The sequence below is a fragment of the Triplophysa dalaica genome, chromosome 9, assembly GCF_015846415.1.
Source record: "Triplophysa dalaica isolate WHDGS20190420 chromosome 9, ASM1584641v1, whole genome shotgun sequence".
Lineage (NCBI taxonomy): Eukaryota > Metazoa > Chordata > Actinopteri > Cypriniformes > Nemacheilidae > Triplophysa > Triplophysa dalaica.
The window spans coordinates 12,353,128-12,373,007 of NC_079550.1; the positions used below are offsets into that span (position 1 = coordinate 12,353,128).

Consider the following 19,880-nt stretch of genomic DNA (forward strand, 5'->3'; position numbering starts at 1 on the left):
TATTATTTGATTGATCAGATCAATTTTACAGTGCATGACTTGTATTACATATTTATTATAAAGAGTAATGATATCAGGTAGTCTAACTCTAACTTTACAACAAATTAGCATTCCAGAGTCAAAAAAATTAAAATGCACAATTTTTACACATAATACTTATTTATGCTCATATACAATTATTTGGTTGTGCTTCATTTGACAGTACATGTACCTATAGAATGCTTACAGTGTACTAACCTAAGAAAGAACTGGATAATTAAAAGTAACCACATGGGACAAGGTTAGGTTTAGGGGTAGGTTCAGGTTTAGTACCTAGTTTTTACCCAGTTATAATATTTACTATAACAAGTACATAGTATGTATATGGGAAAGAGGACTGAAAAATAAAGTGCTAACAATTATTCATTAGCCTTGGGGAAAAAAGTCCTTTCAATTCACTTGTATTTGCTGTTTTCGACCTAACTTGCATAAGCAATCATTCAAATAGTGCAACTATACGTTTTTGATGTGTTTAGTCGTAAACTTTTATTGCTTCTTGACCCGTTTTACATTGGCTGTGTTTATGTGTATTTCATGCATACGCTTGCAGTAAAAGATGCAACTCTGCCTTTCTCCAGTCAGTGTTAAAGAGGAGGACCTGCAAGGCTATCCGTCCATGAAAAATGAATTCACAACCTTGAGATCCACTGTGCCGAATGAAGACCAAACCCACTCCAAACGCTACGATGAAAAAGCTTCCACCAAACGCCCCGCTCATCTAACTGTAGCTGTACTCAGTTCTCCAGAGACAGATTTGTTCCATACACCACATAAAGGGGAAACGTTACAACAACTACTGATGAAAATGCAATTACTCAGAACGATACAAGCTTTGTTTCAACTTATGGCACGGATCTACTTTTCTTGAAGAAAGACAGCACTGCAGAGAAGAATCTTCAGTCCGACAGAGATCTCTTATTGATTTCTAATGATGAAGGGGGTATTCGCCCCTCAAGTGAGGCTGAATTTAAGTCGATGATGAATGACACCATGACACCTTCTGCTCATTTGTCCGGAGGCAGGGAAAAGATCTCTGCTTTTCTTCACGCTCCACTGAAAAGCGTGAATTAAACGGTCTTGGACTCTATTTCTTTCTCACCCATGAATGGCATTCCTTTGCTATCTGCCTCTGATCCGGCAGTAATTGATAACCTCGGGGAGTCAGATGAGAGCATGGAAAGCCAAGGCAAAAACAGGAGTGAAAATTGGACTTTGGTTTTGTTTAGAACAGAGCACTCGCAGAAACCCATTCAAACAGATGAGGGTCCAGTAAATAAAATCCATTCCACCGTTATGCATGTCACAGTCCCGCAACCCACAGGACTTTTAACTGCAGTGAGTGCACATGAAAAAAAATATCCAAAAAGGAGATTTGAAGGGGAGCTGAAAAAGCAGAGGAATCTATCTCGCAACAGGCCGAGTGTTAGTTAATCTAATGACAGAAAGCAGCAGAAATGCTTAAACCAATGAACCAACACCCATTTTGGGGGTGCACCCAGACTCAATGTTTTTATTTTCCACTTAAAGGGTAACCCCTACAAAGACTCCTGACTACACATTTAATTATTTTCCGAACATGTTAAATACTCCTGGCGAAATGCAAGTGACAAAGCGATTTTCGGCCTTGCGGTTGATATCTGACTCCTGCAAGAGATTCACTAGAATGTAAATTGATTTTTCAAACCGAATCAATTAAAAAGCATCACATTAAGCGAACTTCTTTCTTCCAAACCTTAACAACCAGCTTCTTTTATCGTCTGAAAACAAGCGATCTTCGACCTCACAATGACATTTTCCCAACTTCTCAAGATTCTTTATCTTCTGACAGACGTTTACTTCAAACATCGTCTCTTTGTACAAAGGAGTCTACTGAAGCCAGAACATGTAATAGCTCTGCTATTGAGATACGTAATGAAACAGATAATTTTTCAGTTTTGCTAAGCAAATTAATGGCCTTTACTAAATCCTCATTTACCTCGGCTGAGGAAGCAAGTACGACGGGTGATAAGAGGATTCTAATGAAGCACCCTCAACGTTCATTTACTGCTCCTCCAGCCCTTTCGACACAAGCAGAGGCTCCAAAACTCCCTGGTCAGTTAAAAGAATTATCTACATTATCTACGATTCCTTCTGACAAAGCCTCCGAATACATTTCACGTCTCTGAGGAGAACAATCATAGTCCTGTCAGGCAGTCTGGAACTCATTCACCTTCTGAGACATTGAGGCTGTTCGCATCAGATCCTCCAGATCGCAGACCGGCTCGAGCTACTCATGAACCCAGCAAACGTACGTGGACTCAATCTTCATTTACTCCTGCCAATGTGAGAAGATTACGAAACAATCGAGACTTTACTGAATTCTTCTACAGCGTGTCACGTGAAACTGCATCTGTTATATCTAAAAGGTCAAACGTTACCAGGATGTTCACAGGACCAGAAACTGTAAGCACTATTACACCATTTGTTACTTCACTTTTTACTGTACGTCTTGTTCTCCTAACACCCCCCAACAGCCAAGTTTCTAGCATCTAACATCTATTAAGTTCGCCAAGACAGCAGAGACCTCGATTACACCTTTGTCTTTAGAACCCCAGGTGTCTGATACTGACAGATTGCTTTCCCCTCATGCTATTTCACGAGAGAAGACCTCACTGATCTCGACTCCTTTCAGTAAGTCACATAATATCATGACAACACATGACACAGTTCTCTCGAAACTTTTGGGCATCTCAAAGAACAGCAATAGCAAAAACATATTTTTAAATCCTTGCTGACAACTGAAAGCATCAGCTCGCCGTTATCAGACGGACAACAAGGTCCTAAAAAGCCAAAGGGAACCGAGATGCTTTTTCCCACCCGTTACACAGTTAGCAGCAGTATCCCATCAGTTGAGAATCACTCTGAAGAGAAATCCCTCACAGCAACACGGCAGTTGCAATCTAAAGTTGAAATTGAGTCATACTTAAAGAAGATTCGTAGTACTGTTAAACCAAAAACTTTGCAAAACATCGATCAGAGCGACTCTTCAGTTGGGAATCACATCTCACCAAATTCAATTTTGCACAAGATTGTTTCTCAGAATTTAATACCTATAAATAGCACATCTGTTTCCCCAGTTGTTTACTCGACTGCTGAGATTAAACACCACTCAACCTTCTCCGCTCCCCCTAAAACTTCGGCATCTGCCGAACAGGTAGGCCTAATGACACCAGATTTAAACGTTAAACCAATCACACCCGCCGTATCAAGTGAAAAGGACAATCGCAAAGACTCGTTTTTCTCTCAAGCGTTTGCTAATTCAACAGATGTGCATGAGCATCCTCTGAATGTGGCATCCAGCACAACATCTGGCATCACAGAGTCGCTCAACAGGCCCAAGATGAATACAGCGGCAACATAAATAGTTTGCTTGAATGCGTCTCCATCCCTTGAATCATCTACTGGAACAGTCTCATCAACTCTTCCTTTGTTTCTGTCACAAATGCAGACTGCGTTGGAAAACCGCACCAAATTTTTGGCAAAATTATACAGGTGATCACAAATGGCTCAACCTAGACTTCCTTTATATGGAGTATCCAATTCAACCGCAACTGAGAATCCTTAACGTCTTGCACAATCTGCTGACATTCACTACATAGATGTAGGTTCCTCAAGTACACAAACGTTCACGAAAGGTTCATTACAGCCCAGTGGAGGAAGTGGTGCCAAATATGGTTAAACTGACTCAGTAGAGGGAACTACTGAGTTTGTGTCAGATGTTCCAGTGATAAACGGGCAAAAAAGGATTATATCATCGGATTCTCTCATTGGGTAATGAAATAGGATTCTTACTTTCTTCTTTTTCCACAATATTAAAGTAGAACCCCATAGATACATTTACAGAATTCTGTAATATTTCAAGTTTCTTCCAGACTGCTGTGGGATTAAATAATGGGCGATTCAAGATTTTTGATTTTTAGTTTTTTTCTAACAATGTCTTAAAGGAACAGTTCACTCCAGAAATTAAATGACCCTATATTTTACTCTCCCTCAAGCCAAACCAGGTGTACAGTCAGGTCCATAAATATTGGGACATCGACCCAATTCTAAAATTTTTGGCTCTATACACCACCACAATGGATTTCAAATGACACAAACAAGAGGTGCTTTAACTGCAGACTGTCAGCTTTAATTTGAGGGTATTTACATCCAAATCAGGTGAACGGTGTAGGAATTACATCAGTTTGTGCCTCCCACTTGTTAAGGGACCAAATGCAATGGGACAATTGGCTTCTCAGCTGTTCCATGGCCAGGTGTGTGTTATTCCCTCACTATCCCAATTACAACGAGCAGATAAAATGTCCAGAGTTCATTTGAAGTGTGCTATTTGCGTTTGGAATCTGTTGCAGTCAACTGTCAAGATGAGATGCAAAGAGCTGTCACTGTCAGTAAAGCAAGCCATCATTAGGCTGCAAAAACATCAGAGAGATATCAAAAACATTAGGCGAGGCCAAAACAACTGTTTGGAACATTCTTAAAAAGAAGGAACGCACCGGTGAGCTCAGCAACACCGAAAGACCCGGAAGACCACAGAAAACAACTGTGGTGGATGACCGAAGAATTCTTTTCCTGGTGAAGAAAACACCCTTCACAACAGTTGGCCAGATCAAGAACACTCTCCAGGATGAAGGTGTATGTGTGTCAAAGTCAAAGTCAACAATCAAGAGAAAACTTCACAAGAGTGAATACAGAGGGTTCACCACAAGATGTAAACCATTGGTAAGCCTCAAAAACAGGAAGGCCAGATTAGAGTTTGTCAAACGACATCTAAAAAAGCCTTCACAGTTCTGGAACAACATCCTATGGACAGATGAGACCAAGATCAACTTGTACCCGAGTGATGGGAAGAGAAGAGTATGATCCTAAGCTTACCACCTCATCAGTGAATGATGGCGGTGGTAGTGTCATGGCGTGGGCATGTATGGCTGCCAGTGGAACTGGTTCTCTACTATTTATTGATGATGTGATTGTTGATAAAAGCAGCAGGATGAATTCTGAAGTGTTTTGGGCAATATTATCAGCTCATATTCAGCCAAATGCTTCAGAACTCATTGGACGGCGCTTCACAGTGCAGACGGACAATGACCCAAAGCATACTGCAAAAGCAACCAAAGAGTTTTTGAAGGGAAAGAAGTGGACTGTTATGCAATGGCCAAGTCAATCACCTGACCTAAATCCGATTGAGCATGCATTTCACTTGCTGAAGACAAAACTGAAGGGAAAATGCCCCCAAGAACAAGCAGGAACTGAAGACGGTTGCAGTAGAGGCCTGGCAGAGCATCACCAGGGATGAAACCCAGCGTCTGGTGATGTCTATGTGTTACAGACTTCAGACTGTAATTGACTGCAAAGGATTTGAAACCAAGTACTAAAAAGTGAAAGTTTGATTTATTATTATTATTCTGTATTAGTATTTTGGTCCCTTAACAAGTGGGAGGCACATATGCAAACTGTTGTAGTTCCTACACCATTCACCTGATTTGGATTTACCCTCAAATTAAAGCTGACAGTCTGCAGTTAAAGCATATCTTGTTCTTTTCATTTGAAATCCATTGTGGTGGTGTATAGAGCCAAAAATGTAAGAATTGTGTTGATGTCCCAATATTTATTAACCTGACTGTATATGACTGTCTTGTTTGCGCGGACTCCAGTCAGAGTTATACTGAATGACATCCTAGCTTTTCCCAGCATGGTGGTGGATGGCAGCCATTACTTTCAAGCTCCAAAAGGCGCATATATCCGACATGAAACTAACCCATTCATTTAATCTCTATTAAATGTCAGAATTGTTTTATGTTATAGCTCTGTACTTTAAACAAGTGTTAATAATTACACTCTAAAAAATGTTGGGTTATTTCAACACAACCTTTGGTTAAAAATGGACAAACCAACCACTGGGTTATAAATTAAACCATAAACTGGGTTGCTTTTAACTCAAATGCTGGGTTATTTTAATCCATTTTGAGTCAAATATAAACCTTTTATGGGTTATTTTAACCCAACTGTTGGGTTTGTCTATTTTTGACCAAACGATGGGATGAAATAACCTGACATTTTTGAGTGTAGCATAAACAGCAACTTTACATGTGTTCATAAAGTAAACTAGCTTTTGTTTTGATTGAAAGACTTTAGTTTTTCTAATTAAACTTCAGCTCCACAGGTACAGATGCGATCTAAGCAGATGCCATCACGATGATAAATGTTGTCAACTTGATTAATTTTCACTGCGAGCAATTGAATTCTGACCATCTGATTGTCCTCTTCCAGCTTCGCCCAAATCTCAGATGATATCTGCGGCACAGGCAACCACACAGCCGAGATGAGTCTGAACTTGGAGAGAGATATCATGCCTGGAGATCTCATCCCTGCCTTAGGAAACCTGCATGTCGTCATCAACCTGAAAACAAATAACAGCCATGTGGACATTGAGATAAAATCCTGCTGCCTCTCGCCCACCGTCAGACTTGATGAATTTAACACCACCTGCTGCATTTTTCAAGGTAATACAGTCCTCCAGGGTCATATTGGGTAACCTAATAGCACAGTGCCCTTGAACCTGGCCACATTTTACACCACATGATATAAGCGTGGCTGGATTATATAGATTTCATCTCCTGCATTTTTATGTTCAGATTTAATACATCAGCAGCAGTTTATGTGAACTCACCTGTGCTTAAACTGGCCACCTTATCACAGGGGAACAGCATTGTAATGATTGGCTGAGAAATATTCCCTCAAACTGTTTGGTTTGAGAAATATATTAATATCCCAGGTGAAGCAATGTGCCTGTAATAGAGCTGTAAATTGTGTTTTTAAAGCAAGCAAACTGCTGATGCCTGTGTCCCTGCTGGTGAGAGAAGTGTTCATTTTCAGTATATCTGTTGTCAATAACACACTGTCTAGGATCCAGAGACAGAAAAAGATGTGCCTTTAATAGATTTATATAAAACTCTACTTAGTTCTTGGCATAGTTCACACAAAATGTTCAAAATTTCTTTTAACCTTGTAAGACAGGTTTTCAAATATTATTTCAAGTACTCTGACGTCAAATAATGTCAGCCTGATCGATAGTAAATGTTCTTGCATGCAAAATTGAAGATCCTTTAATACTTATTTTAATTTCAAACACACGTTCTCTTTAATATCTTAATTATTTCTCATAGAAATCAAGGAGATTAAATGGAAAAAAATTCTGTGTTTCAAAAGTTTCTTCTGAGAAAAAGACCCAGAACGTTAAAAACTTCAGTTTAAAAGTCACCATAAATTTCCAAGTTAAATCAAATTGACTTTACAACTCACTTGAACTTAGAAAAATAAGTTGAAATTGGTTAAATTAGATAGTCAACTAGATTTCTTAAGCCAGTTTAGTGTCATTTAAGTGTAATATAGGTTCAAAATTACTTATATAGCCAATTTGATTTAAAGGAACAGTTCACCCAAAAATGTAAATTCTGACAAATTCTGTGTTTCAAATCTGTATAAACTTCTTTGTTCTGATAAAGACACGTAGAGAAAGATATTTGGATTGTATTGATATTTGTGCTTGTAACAAAACAGTTCTTGGCTACCATTTTTCAACCATAAGAAAGGTTACTCTGGTAGTTAAAAGTGCCTCAGAACTGTTTGCTTTCCTACATTCTTCAAAATATTATATTTTGTGCTCAACAGAACAAAGAATAAAGCATATTTTCTACTATGGCAGTCAACGGAGGCCAATATGTTTGGTTACAAGCATTGTTCAAAATATCTTTCTCTGGGTTCATCAGAACAAATACATTTATACAGATTTTGAACAACTTGATGGTGAGTAAATGATGTCAGAATTTTCATTTTTGGGTGAACTGTTCCTTTAACATACAAAACATTACTGGTGTGCGTCTTCTGTAGTGTATAGTTATCATATTTTAAGACATGTCAGGGCAATGTATTTTCAGTTTAGACAGCTCAATTTTTCATTTTAGTCTGTGACTAGTCTTAAACCTCTGCAAAACCGGGCTTTGTTTTTTTTAAACAATTCTCTCATTTTGTGTTTCTATAATCTAATTTTAAAAGAGACATCTGAGACTTAATAATTAAATGAATCAAATCTCCTTAGCTATAAAAGAGCAACCTCTGAGCAATAAGATTTTCTTCTGGGCTCAAATAATGACAAAATGATCCGTTTTTGGTGCACTCTTCCTTTTTAAACAAACATCAATGTGTTTTTGTACCTTTAGTTTGTTATTTTCTCTTATATAACATAATTGTCTTTCAGTGTTGTCGCAATGATGCAAATGTCATATTTTCAGCATCCAGCAGTCCATCCTCAGAGTAAACATAAGCATCCCACAAGACAGGACTTCATTGTCATGCTTTTTGGTGCAAGACGTCTCGCCACTGTTTGTACCCCTCGACAGGTTCATTATTTCACTTTTGCGCACAAAGTCCAACTTCCTTTTCCTCACAGAGAGCTAATGTGTCTCTCTGATGTGAACTCCCTAAGGCTACCTGTAGACCCTCATGACACCAGACCGCTTCCCAGCGTCCCGTCAAAAAAGGCCAGCTTCACCATCCGTCTCTTCCAGATGATCAATTACTCCACCGCTTACCTGCACTGTGACCTGAGCGTGTGCTTGAGGAACAATTCGGAGTGTGAAAGGGTGAGCCTCAACCGCGTGACTCAAACACGCCTCGCCGATGAGAACTCGGGGATCATTTATCACTTGGAAAGAAGTCTCAATATTTCTCCTCAACCATTTTCTACTTTTCATTACTCTTCCTGTTTTGATGACAGTGTCTGCAGTTTTTAAATAAATGATCTTCACAGAGCCTGTTACTCTGTCAGGGGCAGACAGAAAGTGAAGTAGGCATTTGAAGGCTGACAGAATTACTCTTGAAGCCTGTAAACAAGTTTAAAGTATGCAGGAGTTCAGGGGGGAACTGCTCGATGGCTTGATTTCAGTACGGTGACATTATTGTTTATTCATTTCTCATTCCAGCAATGCATCGAGCGTCGGAACGTGCGTCCCATTGGAAGAGTGGTCGACATCTCCAGAAGCGCGGCAAATCGCATTTCTTTTGGCACTGTTTTAAAAGGAATTGATAATTCATCACTGTCTGAAGCAGCAGGTAACTTACATATCTCTGGTGTGGTTATAAAAGAATCTAAGGGAAATATTTTTTTAAGCAGACTCTTCTTGACTATGTGACCTGCCTTGTTAATTTTGTGGTGCAGCTGACATTGAGGCAGCCATGGTGATTATGGGCTCAGTGGCCGGCTGTTTAATGGCTTGTTTGGCTCTTTTGCTCGTCTGGATGGCGCACAGACGGTGTCTGAACGGGTCTGCCTGCTGCTGGTCCGGGGCCCTTTGTGAATGCTAACAGAGAAACAGATCACAACAAACCAGCCAGCCGGATAATACCTGCAATGAGCACTTAATCATTATCTGACGGCTCCTGTGACGCTCATCATTGCGCTAAGTCGCCGTCCTGGAAAACTGATGAGATGATCAACACCAAAGTGTGCCTGAATACACTTTTAGTCAGTAACGTAATGTTACGAAAAGCCAAATCAATGTGAATACTTGCTGTTACATCACGATCTGAATATCTGCTCAACACATCATAACTATACAGTATATATATATATATATATAATAAAAAATACAAATTAAAGTAGGGGTGAGGGGTGTGCAACACAAGGTTAAGTTTTAAATAGTTATACATGATCGAGGGAATTGTGTTTCACCTCTTTTCTATCTCTCCTGTAAATTTGTGGGGTTCTTCTTTTGTGGAAAGGCTGGAAATTTCTTCATCACATGTTTTTATTTCTGAGTTAGGGGTGTAAGTCACCAAATCCAACCTTGTTTAATCTTAATCACTGTACGATTGACTAAAACATCAATTTCATCATCATTTCAAAACATGTCAGCAACTGTTAACAACTTTTTCGCTTAAACATTTTTGTCACCCAACAGGCTTAGTTCTGTCACAACTAGGCCTTTTAGTGTACAACCATAATATAATAAAGACGAACTAGATTCCATTAATCGAAATACTAAGCGCAATTACAATATCATGGAAATTAATTGACAGTTATGTTTTTTTATAATTGTGCAGCCTTGTTTCACACGTCTTTTGTAAATAGATATGTATTGAGCTGTAAGATAAGGATTGTTAAATGTGTGATTATCTTTCTATTATAGACAGATGCACAAACAATATCCACCTCTAGTATACTGTAGATAGAAGTATATTATATAATTTGTGTTCATATAGAATTTCCTTTCAAGTGTTCAATCACTTTCGGTGTAATTGTACAGGAAATGTTTAAATGTTGGTTTGTAGCAGTGATGTGAATGTTGCTTGGGTGAAAATATGATTGATCCAGCTATTTATCATTATTTAGATGAAACCAAAATGTGCCTGCTCTTTCATAGTCTTAACAATACAGTACCAAACACTCACTGTAAGCAGTAAAAAAAATACAATTTCACAATGTACCATAGAATATACAGTGATAGAAATAGTCAGAATTCAGATGACAAGTATGAACATGTCCTTAGAGAAAAGCATGATGAGTACAAGATAAGATTGCCAACAGATTTTCATTTTAACAAGTTTTAATCTCATAGTATTAACTATGTTAAGAAAACATGCTTTTCAGACAATCACACATACAACACATTCGATATGTAGATGATGTTCTGCCCCACTGCACACGAGGTCCCACGTTATGGATTTCCTTTTCAAACAGTCACTATTAGATGGAAAAAGTACACCAGCAATTAAACAATAACAAGCTTGTACTGCATTTAGATGTATCTTTATGTAAATCACCATGCCAGAGCTGGGAAACCCCATGGGCGAAATGGAGGGGGCGGGGGGAAATTGTGTTGAAGATCACCTAATAAAAGCCATAATGGATTCTTGTAATTGAAAGTGTAAACAAAACGGCCCTTTAAGACATAAGAGTTTGTCACAGTACTGAATAGAAAGATCAATAAAAGAAACGTGTTCCTCAACGTCAGTCTCAGAAAAAGAAAACCTCTTTGAATATCGGAGAGATAGTAAGAATGAACCTGTGGCTGTTATATAATGACTCCCCTGCTGATTAAGATAATTAGCTCATTGATTTGTCTATCTTAAATGCTAAAATTCCATTTAATGCATATACAATTTTTCTTAATATATAAATAAATATATATATAAATAAAGCCTTATCAATTAAAATAAGTAATTTATTCCTTGATGCCCTGCGATGGATTGGCACTCCATCCAGGGTGTATCCTGCCTTGATGCCCGATGACTCCTGAGATAGGCACAGGCTCCCCGTGACCCGAGGTAGTTCGGATAAGCGGTAGAAAATGGAATGGAATTTATTCCTTGATATGTCTGACTATATGAATTTGCCACTTCAATCTAAATACAAACAGAATATTAACAGATTGTAATTTAAAATGAATGGCAGGTATTTTGTGCAACACCTAAAGGGCGAAGTGCTGTTCTGCAGGCCATACAAAGCCATATCACTGCAACGGCATGCCACGTCTCTTCTTCAAATGCGTTGGTATTATTGTCATAAGTGTAATTACTTGTGTTAATGTGTAAAGACATTTTAATAGCACTTCAGAAAGAAAGAAATAGTGAGAAACTATCAGAAAAGGTTCTTTATTAAAATCACAAAGCAGTGTACTGTGTACGTAGACTGCTAATGACTTAGATGATCACTGTGTCGTCAATCCAAATGGCCACCCACATGCTCAACGAATCATATATTTTGAATCTCATTGGTTGTTGTCACAAGATACACAACAGCCAATGAGAATCAAAAGATGAGAATCGTTGAGCCTGTGTGCGGACATTTTCACATGAGTGAGAACAGTGAAATTCCTGTTGACATCCCAACAAATAGCTCAAAATATTCGTTTTTGCTAACAAATGTATCATTTTGTGTCATGAGACATGTATTAATCTTCTAATAAAAGAAAGTCGTATACAACTTGGACGGCTTGATTGTGAGTCAAATAAATGCTCATTTTATTTTTATTTACTGTTCCTTTAACTAACATTAACACATAACATTAATAAATGCTGAAAAACGACATTACTCTGTGTTAGTTCATGTTAGCTCATGTATTTACTAATGTTAACAAATACTGTACAATCTTAAAAAAGATTGACCTGTTTTTTGGCCACTAGCAGACTGAGGGTTTGTTTTACAGTTAGGCTTCTTTTATTTATTCATAATCAAATATGATTGTGGACATTTCCCTGTTGACAGAACAAAGCATGCTCACGTTCCTTATAAAGTAATGCTTTCTGTAATGCAACAAACACGAAGCTGGTATATCCAGTTAATAGGTGACTCGCTCAAATCTAAGCCTCACCTGTGTCATTCCAAACTGGCTGTGCCACATTTCTCTTTTCTCGCTCAGACTCCTCCCACCAAAACCAGCGTTTGTGTTTAGTTGGTGGTTCCTTGACCTGGTTACACTGTGTCAGGGAGAAATGTTAGAGATAGATCTCGTCGTTTCCTGAGACTAGACAACATGACAATGATTTCGAGTGGAAAGAATGCTTCTAGGGAAGGCAGCCTGGAGAGATTTACTCATTTTAGAAAGGATGAATTTGAAAACGACTGGGAAAAACTGGCTGAGCACAAGTTTGGTCGAGTCTACAAGGTGAAGCTGAAACGCTGGCGTGAAACATGTGCTTTAAAGACCACGACCAGAGACTACAGGTATAAGCACAAGTTACATTTGAATGGATCAGTAATTTGTAGCTTTATATTCTAGCATGTTGTGTAAATATGCATTGACAATTGTATTGCAAGTTAGAAGTGTTGACCAACTTAAACCACATGAAATACTTATTTGATATTATAGAGTACATGTCTGTTTTGTACTAATTCTTTCTATTTTCTCTACAGGAACATGATAAATATATCCAGAATTGGGAAACTGAAATTTAACTATTTAATTTCCATTTATGGAATAAGCATAGATCCACCTGCTCTTGTTATGGAATATATGAGCAAAGGCTCTCTGGATAACCTCATAACCAGTCACGCGTTAATGTGGCCCAAGAAGTTCCAAATAATTCATGAAGTCACCATGGGGATGAATTTTCTACACAGTATGCAACCTCCCATCCTTCATTTAAATCTAAAACCCGCCAACATCCTTTTCGATGATCATCTGCATCTGAAGGTACGTTACATTTCAGTGTCTCCACATTCATTTCTTGCTTAAAGGCAAGTGTTAGAGAGTTGAATGGTTCCTTTTTTTAAAGATTTCAGATTTCGGCCTTATTAAATGGGAAGAATTCTCCAGCAAGACGCAATTCGCTGAAATCCTCACAGCTCGGAAGAACACAAACTACATTCCTCCAGAGACGTTTGCCCAGAGTCAAGAACCTCCTGGAACAAAGTTTGACGTGTACAGGTGAGAGTTTGCGAGTGAATTCCAAACTTGAGAAACTTTAAATGTTTTCATATGCAAATGAAACAAACATCCAATTATTTTAACCTTGCAGCTTTTCTATAATCATGTGGGAAATTCTCACACAACAGCGGTCATATCAAGGTACGTCTTGTTCCCAATTTTACACATGAGGAAGAACATCGCTTGAGCTCTGAAGTTAATTATTCGAAACTGTTTCGCACCACGATAACACTGTGAGCAATTTGTACCGTTCTCTTTGTCATAGGGTTGAATATGACAGAAATATTATTAAGAGTGTCATCTGGCAAAAGGCCTTGCGTAGACAACATCCCCGAAGACAAGCCATCTGAGTGTGAGAAGATGATAAGTGTTATGCAGCAATGCTGGCATCAAGACTGCACCCAGCGACTTGATTTCTCTGGTACCGAATCAAATTTTTGTCCTTGTTTCTGACTAATGAAGAATGTAATAATACATTATTATATACATCCAGAAGTCTGTGCAGACGTTTTCTCTGAGACTTTGCTGTTCTTGCTTTGTAAGCTTCTTCTGACTTTACAATTTGAGAATAACCAACAAGTGTTGGATCTTTTATCAACCTCTCAGCTCCTCTGTGATTGTACGTCCATCAGGTCACCTTTAGTAAAAACTTTAATTGATTTAGTTCATGAACACTAATGCTTACTGTATGCTTTCAAGCTAGAAAGTGCTTTATTAAAGCTGTGCTAATTTTGTTGCGATGTTGTATAATGAATTGAATACAATTAGATTACGAAAGATGTGATAAATTTAGCCTGGTTGTATTACTTTGCTGTGATTATATCTCGCACATTATGCACTGTCTAATTTAGATGCTTCACTATAAAAGCTGATAGGCTGTCAGTCATTTGCCTGCCAATTGTGCATTTTGCTATTTGAATGGACTTTTAAATGTGCTGTATAAGGAGGGGGTAATGCTGCACATTCAATGGGATATTCTCCATTTCTCTGCAGACATCATTCAGGTGACTGAAGTCCTCAGTGATATCTTTAAAATCTCTGACCCTTATCAACGGGAAGAGAGGAGAAAAAGTCTTCATTACATCGGGCCGAGTGTAAGTAAATTCTCTAGTGCACACAGTCAGCACACAGAGTTCTAGGATTAGTAACAACAACAACAAACCCATAAGAACATATCTTCATCTTTTGATCTTTATAGAGTTTGATGCATTACAATTTCTTTGTTTTCTTTTAGGTTTCGAAGGAATCTTTAGGCAAGTATTTAGAAAAAAAATCTTGCATTCAACTGTTCATCAGTGTCTTTCAATCAAAACTTTCTGTACTTGGGCTACTTCACATTTTTCCAACCAATCAGAATTATTTATATTGAGATATTTAACACAATCAATTTCTTTTCAAACTTTATTCATCAAATCACGGAGGGTTTCTTAGCAATCTTTAAACTTTCACACACTTTCACATCTTGTTTAACTTTGAAGAAAGCTTTTCCCCCAAATTCCAAAAGTTATTTAAAAGGGACACACTGGCAATACAGCATTTAAAACTAGTTTATTTACATTTTTTTAAATCTGAATAATAATGTTTTAAATGTATTTTAGAAAGTGTAGAATTTTGTATTTTTTTATTTTAATCACAGCTTTTTATGAATCTTTGCTTTCTTTCAGTCTTTCACCTTACTGTTGATTTTGCTTCTGTTGAAATCCAACACTGATGAAATGCTGAATAGATGTCTCTTAATTTTTTTCCATGGCTGTGCATTTCCAATCTTTTCTTTTTCTTATTTCAGAAGGTTCCCAAAACGTCCACTCCCTCCTCAAGAAAAAAGACTTTGAGTCGTTTAAGAAAGTTCTGAGAAAAGAGGATGTGTCGATGCTTTTCAAAGACAACAACACGCTCTTGCACCATGCTGTGGCCAGTGGGGACAGAGAAAGCGTGCAGAATGTCCTGGATCTGGGCGCTTCTGTGAACTCCCAGAGCGTTAAAGGCTACACGCCGCTCATCGTTGCTGTTCTTCACAAGTTTTATGACATCTGCAGCTTGCTGATTGACCGTGGAGCTGACGTCAACCTCTGCGAATGTGACCAGTGGACCCCGCTGCATTTTGCCACCCAGGCTGGGAACGACAGAACCACTCGCCTTTTATTAGACAATAGGGCAAGAGCCGATGCCAAGGAGAAGGAAGGTTGGACGCCTTTGCACTTAGCTTCTCAGAACGGCCACGAGTACATAGTGAGGATCTTATTACTCCATCTAAATGGTGTGGATGAGCAGGAGGGCCAGTCTGGACGGACGGCCCTTCACTTGGCTTGTTTGTACGGCTACCTAAAAATCGTCGAGCTTCTAGTCTCAAAGGGGGCGGATGTAAACAAAACAGATAACCAGCAGTCCACCTCCCTGCATTTGGCAGCAGACGAGGGTCACTACAGGGTAGTGCGTTTGCTGACACAAAGCGGGGCCGATGTGAATGCACAAGACGAGCGAAGCTACAGTCCCCTTCATTATGGTGCTACGAAAGGTTACATGAGCATCTGCAAGTACTTGCTGAACAACGGAGCCGACCCTGATGCCAGAACCCATCAGAACTGGACGGCAATGCACCTGGCAGCCCTGAAGGGCCACCACAAGATCATTCTTGTGTTGGAGGAGCACCACGGCTCGATCAACACCCAAGGAAAGGACGGCTGGACACCCCTGCATCTGGCCTGCCACTACGATCAGGAAGAAGTGGTCGCTGTGCTCCTGTCAGCCGGCGCCGACCCTAACCTGGCTGAGGATCACAGCTGGACACCTCTTCACTTGGCTTGTAACACTAGCAGCTTCCCTAGTGTATTACAGCTGATATCCCATCAGGCCAATGTAAACGCCCAGAATAACAGCCAGTCGACTCCACTGCATTTAGCCGTCCAGCACAACAACATCCCTATTATGAAGGCACTGCTTATGAATAACGCAGAGCGGGGAATGCTGGACTCAAAAGGATGCACTGCCTTGATGTTGGCCAAGCGGTGCAACAACACCGAAGCGGTGCTATTACTGGAAAGCTAGCGCATCGTTTGAGACACACGGAGCGAGAGCAGTGTTTTGTGACAGATAACTCGACCATTATAGGGTGTGCGGCATTGATTTCTGCTATTGATTTCCATCCTCCGCAAAGCCTGTTCTTATAAACACAGTCGCTGCTGTTCTTGATTTAAATTCCAAGAATTTAACGCTTTTGTCTGGGGTTAGAACAGACCTCAGGTGTGTTCTCAGAATGTAAGTTATGAATGAAATGAATTTGTCCGTTTTTTCCTATAATGGCTATATAGTAAACTATTTTAGCGTTTTCAAGTCAGCATTTTCAAGTCAGCATTCTATCATTGTCAGTTTAAACTATTCATACATACGTGTAAAGTAATAATGTCAGGGTGAAAAAATTATAAGCATTCGTGGAATTTACATGGCATTCACAACTAAAAGAAAACAAGTTTGACATGTTTTAATTTCCCGACAGGCTTCCGTTTCTGATCTTAAGCTCTGACGTGTATCAAAAGTACAAAAGATTTACCGAAAGGAAAGAAAAACAACTTTGTGAATCCAGTCATTGTACTTAGAATACAAAAGCATGCAATTGTATAAGACAGTACATGCACTGCAAAGTATGAATTTCTTCCTTTGTCTTGATTTATAGTACAAATATTAAAAAAATGATTAAATCAAAATACATTTTCTTGAGGAAAAAATGACCAGATGTTAAACTTAAAGCTACACAATTAGCAGACATTTTCTCTAGCGTAAATGTTATCATAAATGATATTTGATATTTTGTATCTGTAAACAAGACTTAATTTTAAATTAAATGCGTCTATTTAAGTTTAAGATATTAGTTGTACTGGAAGACAATTAAAAAATAAATTCTTATTTTTTTTGTCGTGTAAATCCAGCCAATCAAGGAAAAACACTGTTACATAAAGTCGAATGGAATGGTATAAAGACCACGTCGGAAAACATAAACAAAGCTGGTCCACAAGAACTTTATGTTTCGTTTTTTAACACTCCAGAATGGTTTGAACATAATACAAGCAACAACAAAAATGATTAGAGAATCAAAATGTTAAACAAATAATTTTAGAATGAATTCAATAGGTAGATTAAAAAAATAAACAGTGATCTATAATGCAACCTGCACGTCATTACAGAACTGAATATGAGGTCAATCTACTGTACTCAAGACTGAAACAAAGCTTTCTATTTGACTCTCAGGTACATTAAACATGACATGTCATAAAATAGCTTGAATTATAATTGAACGTCATTTCGATATAATCATATACTTATTGGGATTCAGAGACAATCAGTAATTAGGATTTTAAGCTATAATATGAATATCATAATTACTTTTTTTAAGGTTCTTCCATGAAAAAGTATTCTCATGATAATAAAATGTCAATGTTGTGAGAAGAAACAAATCCTCTATTATCAGGCCTGCAGCCGTGTCCACTACAATACACACGACACTTTTAATATCTCATTAAGGTCTGCAAAATAGCAAAAGCTTTGATTTAAACACTCACAGCATGACTTCTCTGTTGATGGGATATTCATTAATATTCTGTAATGTGAAATTAAATCGCATACTGTTTTTCTCAGGCGGTTTGCAGTGCTGAGGACTTGAAATGTAAAGTTATACAGAGTCCAACAGTGATCTCAAATGACCTCTGCTTTTGTGTATGTGTACATACAAAGTAAACCGAAGCTTTTGAAACACAAAGGAAGCTTTCTGCTGTGTGATGTCTACACTTGTCGGATTTCATTTATCAACTTTATTTTGCTAAATAAATGTGAGTTTTCATAAGAATTTGTTCTAGGAATATAAATTATTCAGTTAATTTTTTTCATTCATGTGTGTCCTCAAAAGCTTTCATAAATCCTTAGTCCACAATATATTTCCCGGGCAGTACTGTTAATGTTCGTATATGCGGATTAGGTTTAATTCTCCACTGAAAATTTGTTAAAAAAGGATTTACACAAGACCGCACACCTCAAGAAATGTGGTGTTAAACACAGTTCCTTTCCTGAGAGACTATTTCTGGTGAAATGATGACCACAGATTAAGGTTCTTCGGGCAACCACACAGATACTGTATAGTAGCTCTACAAATGTGTGCTTGATGCATATAACATGCAATGTCTGAACACTCTACCAGAGAGTCTAAGACCAGGGGCCCGTTTCAGAAAGCAGGGTAAGTGCAAACTCAGAGTAAGTTAACCCCAGAAAACGGAATACTCAGGGTTTTTGGTTTCAGAACGCGAGGTATGTCAAACCCGCGACCGCGGAGTAAGTCAAGCCCATTTCAGAAATCGAGGTATCTTATACTCCGAGTGAGTAACCAGAGTAACACACTCCGTGAACCTAACCTGGTCGGGAGCAGGTTTTATTCCACAAACCCAGGGTTTGTTACAATCTCCGCCCCCTTTTCGAAGCGCGAGCGGTGTTGAAATTGCATACGTCATTTGTTTATTGATTCGTGTTCCTAATCGCGCTCAATTTAGTCACACACACCTTACAATGGCATGTCCGTTTATTCAGGCACCCATGGATGAGGAAATTGTATTAATTCACAGAGAGTTACATTTATGTCGGGAGAGAATTGTGAGGCCCCTTTTGGACGTTTTATCTTAACTTTTAAGGCCAGTTTAAGTCGTATATTTAACATTTCCCAATCAGGCATCCTACTAGCAAGAGCATTTTATTTCTTTAAACTTTCCTGAATGAATGATGTTGTATTTCATATTCAGCTTCTGCCGAGATAATTTTATTGCAGAAGAATTGCACCTACATGAGAGCGAGAGAGAGAGAGAGAGCGCGAGAGAGAGAGAGAGAGAGGGAGCGCGAGAGAGTGCGCGAGAGAGAGAGAGAGAGCGAAAGAGAGAGAGAGAGAGAGAGAGAGAGAGAGAGAGAGAGAGCGAAAGAGAGAGAGAGAGAGAGAGAGAGCGAAAGAGAGAGAGAGAGAGAGAGCGAGAGTGCGAGAGAGAGCGCGAGAGAGAGAGAGAGAGCGAGCGAGAGAGAGAGAGAGAGAGAGAGAGAGAGAGAGAGAGAGAGAGAGAGAGAGAGCGCGCGCGCGCTAGAGAGAGAGAGAGAGAGCGGGAGCGTTAAATATAATTTCCATTTTCACAGTTTCAACAAAACAAATATAAAAGTGATTCCAGAGGTCTCCCTCCTTGTCAACACATTGTCTGTTGACATAACAAACTCAAACTATTAAAAAAGATTGGTTTACATTGTAAATACTAGTACAATAATGTCTCTAAGCGTGTTAAATTACCAAGTATATTCTGAACATGAGTCTGTGTAGCACCCATAAAGGCTTTTCTGAGAAACGAAGATCAAATTTTCTTT

The 19,880-nt window shown here is 38.7% G+C and overlaps 1 protein-coding gene across 1 annotated transcript; it reads left to right on the forward strand.

Annotated features, from left to right (window-relative positions):
• Positions 1-12,548: 12,548 nt before the first annotated feature.
• On the forward strand, positions 12,549-18,509 carry ankk1 (ankyrin repeat and kinase domain containing 1). The gene is made up of 8 exons (XM_056757057.1): positions 12,549-12,799; positions 12,989-13,268; positions 13,351-13,502; positions 13,594-13,643; positions 13,768-13,923; positions 14,496-14,596; positions 14,737-14,755; positions 15,289-18,509. The coding sequence occupies exons 1-8, from the start codon at positions 12,609-12,611 to the stop codon at positions 16,545-16,547; spliced, it is 2,208 nt and encodes a 735-aa protein (XP_056613035.1). The 5' UTR covers positions 12,549-12,608; the 3' UTR covers positions 16,548-18,509.
• Positions 18,510-19,880: the final 1,371 nt, after the last annotated feature.